Source organism: Leucoraja erinacea, chromosome 13 (assembly GCF_028641065.1).
Source record: "Leucoraja erinacea ecotype New England chromosome 13, Leri_hhj_1, whole genome shotgun sequence".
NCBI lineage: Eukaryota > Metazoa > Chordata > Chondrichthyes > Rajiformes > Rajidae > Leucoraja > Leucoraja erinaceus.
The window spans coordinates 49,677,782-49,680,313 of NC_073389.1; the positions used below are offsets into that span (position 1 = coordinate 49,677,782).

At 46.1% G+C, this 2,532-nt stretch overlaps 1 protein-coding gene across 1 annotated transcript; it reads left to right on the plus strand.

Annotated features, from left to right (window-relative positions):
• The first annotated feature begins 684 nt into the window (after nt 1–684).
• LOC129703036 (potassium voltage-gated channel subfamily E member 2-like) lies at nt 685–2,008 on the plus strand. Its single transcript, XM_055645218.1, has one exon. It carries the CDS (start codon nt 770–772, stop codon nt 1,175–1,177), a length of 408 nt encoding a protein of 135 aa, XP_055501193.1. The 5' UTR covers nt 685–769; the 3' UTR covers nt 1,178–2,008.
• The last annotated feature ends 524 nt before the right edge of the window (nt 2,009–2,532 follow it).

Here is a 2,532-nt window from a genome sequence, read left to right on the forward strand (position 1 = left end):
CACAGTTTCCTCCCACATTCCAGAGATGTGCAGATTTGTAGCTTAATTGGCCTCTGTAAATTGTCCATAATGTGTCAGATAGAATTAGTGTATGGGCGATCGTAAGTTAGTCCTGCCTCGATGGGCCGATCGGCCTGTTTCCACGCTGTATCTCTAAAAACAAAAAACAAAACAAAGATCCAGCTCTGTGACTGGACACAGAGAGGTCGCTGGTCGCCATCTTGGATATTCATAGATCATTTTACAATAGATAATAGGTGCAGGAGTAGGCCATTCGGCCCTTCGAGCCAGCACCGCCATTCAATGTGATCATGGCTAATCATCCACAATCAGTACCCCGTTCCTGCCTTCTCCCCATATCCCCTGACTCTGCTATCTTTAAGAGCCCTATCTAGCTCTCTCTTGAAAGGATCCAGAGAACCTGCCTCCAACGCCCTCTGAGGCAGAGAATTCCACAAACTCACCACTCTCTGTGAGAAAAAGTGTTTCCTCATCTCCGTTCTAAATGGCTTACTCCTTATTCTTAAACTGTGGCCCCTGGTTCTGGACTCCCCTCAACATCGGGAACATGTTTCCTGCCTCTAGCGTGTCCAAGCCCTTAACCATCTTATATGTTTCAATGAGATAACCTCTCATCCTTCTAAACTCCAGAGTGTACAAGCCCAGTACAAGCCCAATGTTTACTACAGAACATTTATCAACAAATAAAACAGCTGAAATATTAATCAAAAATTCCTCCTCATTTCCTTGTTCCGTAGAACCAGCGGTAATGGACACAGTTGAAGGAAGCGCAACAGAAACGTCGAACGTAACCCTCTTATTTGAGAAGTTTTTCATCAAGTTTTACAAGGACTATTTGGCTCAGAAGCGGCAGGCAGCAGCCCTGAATAAAACACTGCAGGAAGAAGATTTTTTATTTGCTTATCTGTACATTCTGGTAATATTTGGCATGTTCACCGTCCTTATCATTTCCATGCTGGCCAGCACTGTGAGTTCAAGGAGACAGGAGCATAGCGAAGATCCCTACCACACCTACATCGCCAATGGCTCAAGGAAAGGCAGGAAGGAAAAGGGTTCCAGCTCAGACTACCCAAAGTTCTACGTCAACGAAAATGTGGCCAGGGCTCTTCAGAACATGTCCGATCAAGATGATACCGTGACCATCCACTGTAAATGACCCCCCAGCAACAGAACAATTAGTGAGGCTGTCGTTCTCCTGTGACCAGAGAAAGTGAAATAGCTAAAGTGGCTAAATAGCTAAAGCAAAATACTGAAGTGAATCAGAGGGACAGGCAGCATCTCTGCGGAGACGGAATGGGTGATGTTTCGGGTCGAGACCCTTCTTCAGAGTCAAGAGGCAGGGAATCCAGAGACATGGAATGGTAAGGTGTAAAAACGATGGATCAAAGCAGACGATGATCAAGGAATCGTAGAATGATTCATTGTTAGCTGAGGGGAAGGTGACAAGCAAGGGCTACTTGAAGGTAGAGAAATTCAAAATCCTACTGCTGGGTTGCGAGCTGCCCAAGCGGCTGCCTCCTTGTCACCTTCACCTCAGATGACAACGGACCATTCTACATTTCCTTATCACAGTCTGATTTGATCTGTCGTTTTTTCACCCCTTACATATCTCTAGTCTCCCTCCCCCCTAACGTTAGTCTGAAGAAGGGTCGGGTCCCATTCCTTCTCTCCAGAGATGCTGCCTCCCCCGCTGAGTTACTCCGCCATTTTGTGCCTATCTTCGGTGTGAGCCAACATCTGCCCAAGTGAAATAACCTGCTTTTTATCAAGCAACTAAGCTTCTTCATTTAAAAAAAAAAATCTCCTGGTAACAGTAAATAATTTTCACGTGGATTGTCACACGGCACTGGCAATAAAATGGTGTGAGAGCAGAAACAGTGTAAATGGGTGCGTGACGGCCATCAGTACAGATTGTCTTGCAGAATTAGACTCGAGTTTTATTCCTTAAACTAAAATTGCTCGCTAGAGGAGCGGCATGGTGGTGCAGCGGTGTAGTTGCTGCTTTACAGCGCCAGATACCCGGGTTCGATCCTGACTACGGGTGCTTTCTATATGGAATTTGTCCCCATGACTGTGTGTGTTTTCTCCTGGTGCTCTGGTTTCCTCCCACACTCCAAAGGCATACAGGTTTGTAGGTTGACACAAAATGCTGGAGTAACACAGCGGGAACGGCAACACCTACCTGATCTCCCGGTTGCTAAACACATAACCCCCCTCTCATTCCCACACAAACCTGGGACTCCTCCATTGTCAGAATGAGGCCTAGCGCAAATTGGACGAACAGCACCTCATATTTCGCTTGGGCAGCTTACACCCCAGTGAACATTGCCTTCTCTAACTTCAAGTAATCCTTGCTTTCCCTCTCTCTCCATCCCTTCCTTTCCCAGTTTCTCCCAACAGTCTTACTGTCTCCGACTGCATTTTATCCCTGTTTGCTTTGTTGCTAACAATGGCATCTATTCTGCATTTGCCTTTGTCTACCCCTTTGTCCTATTTTCACACCTTACACTT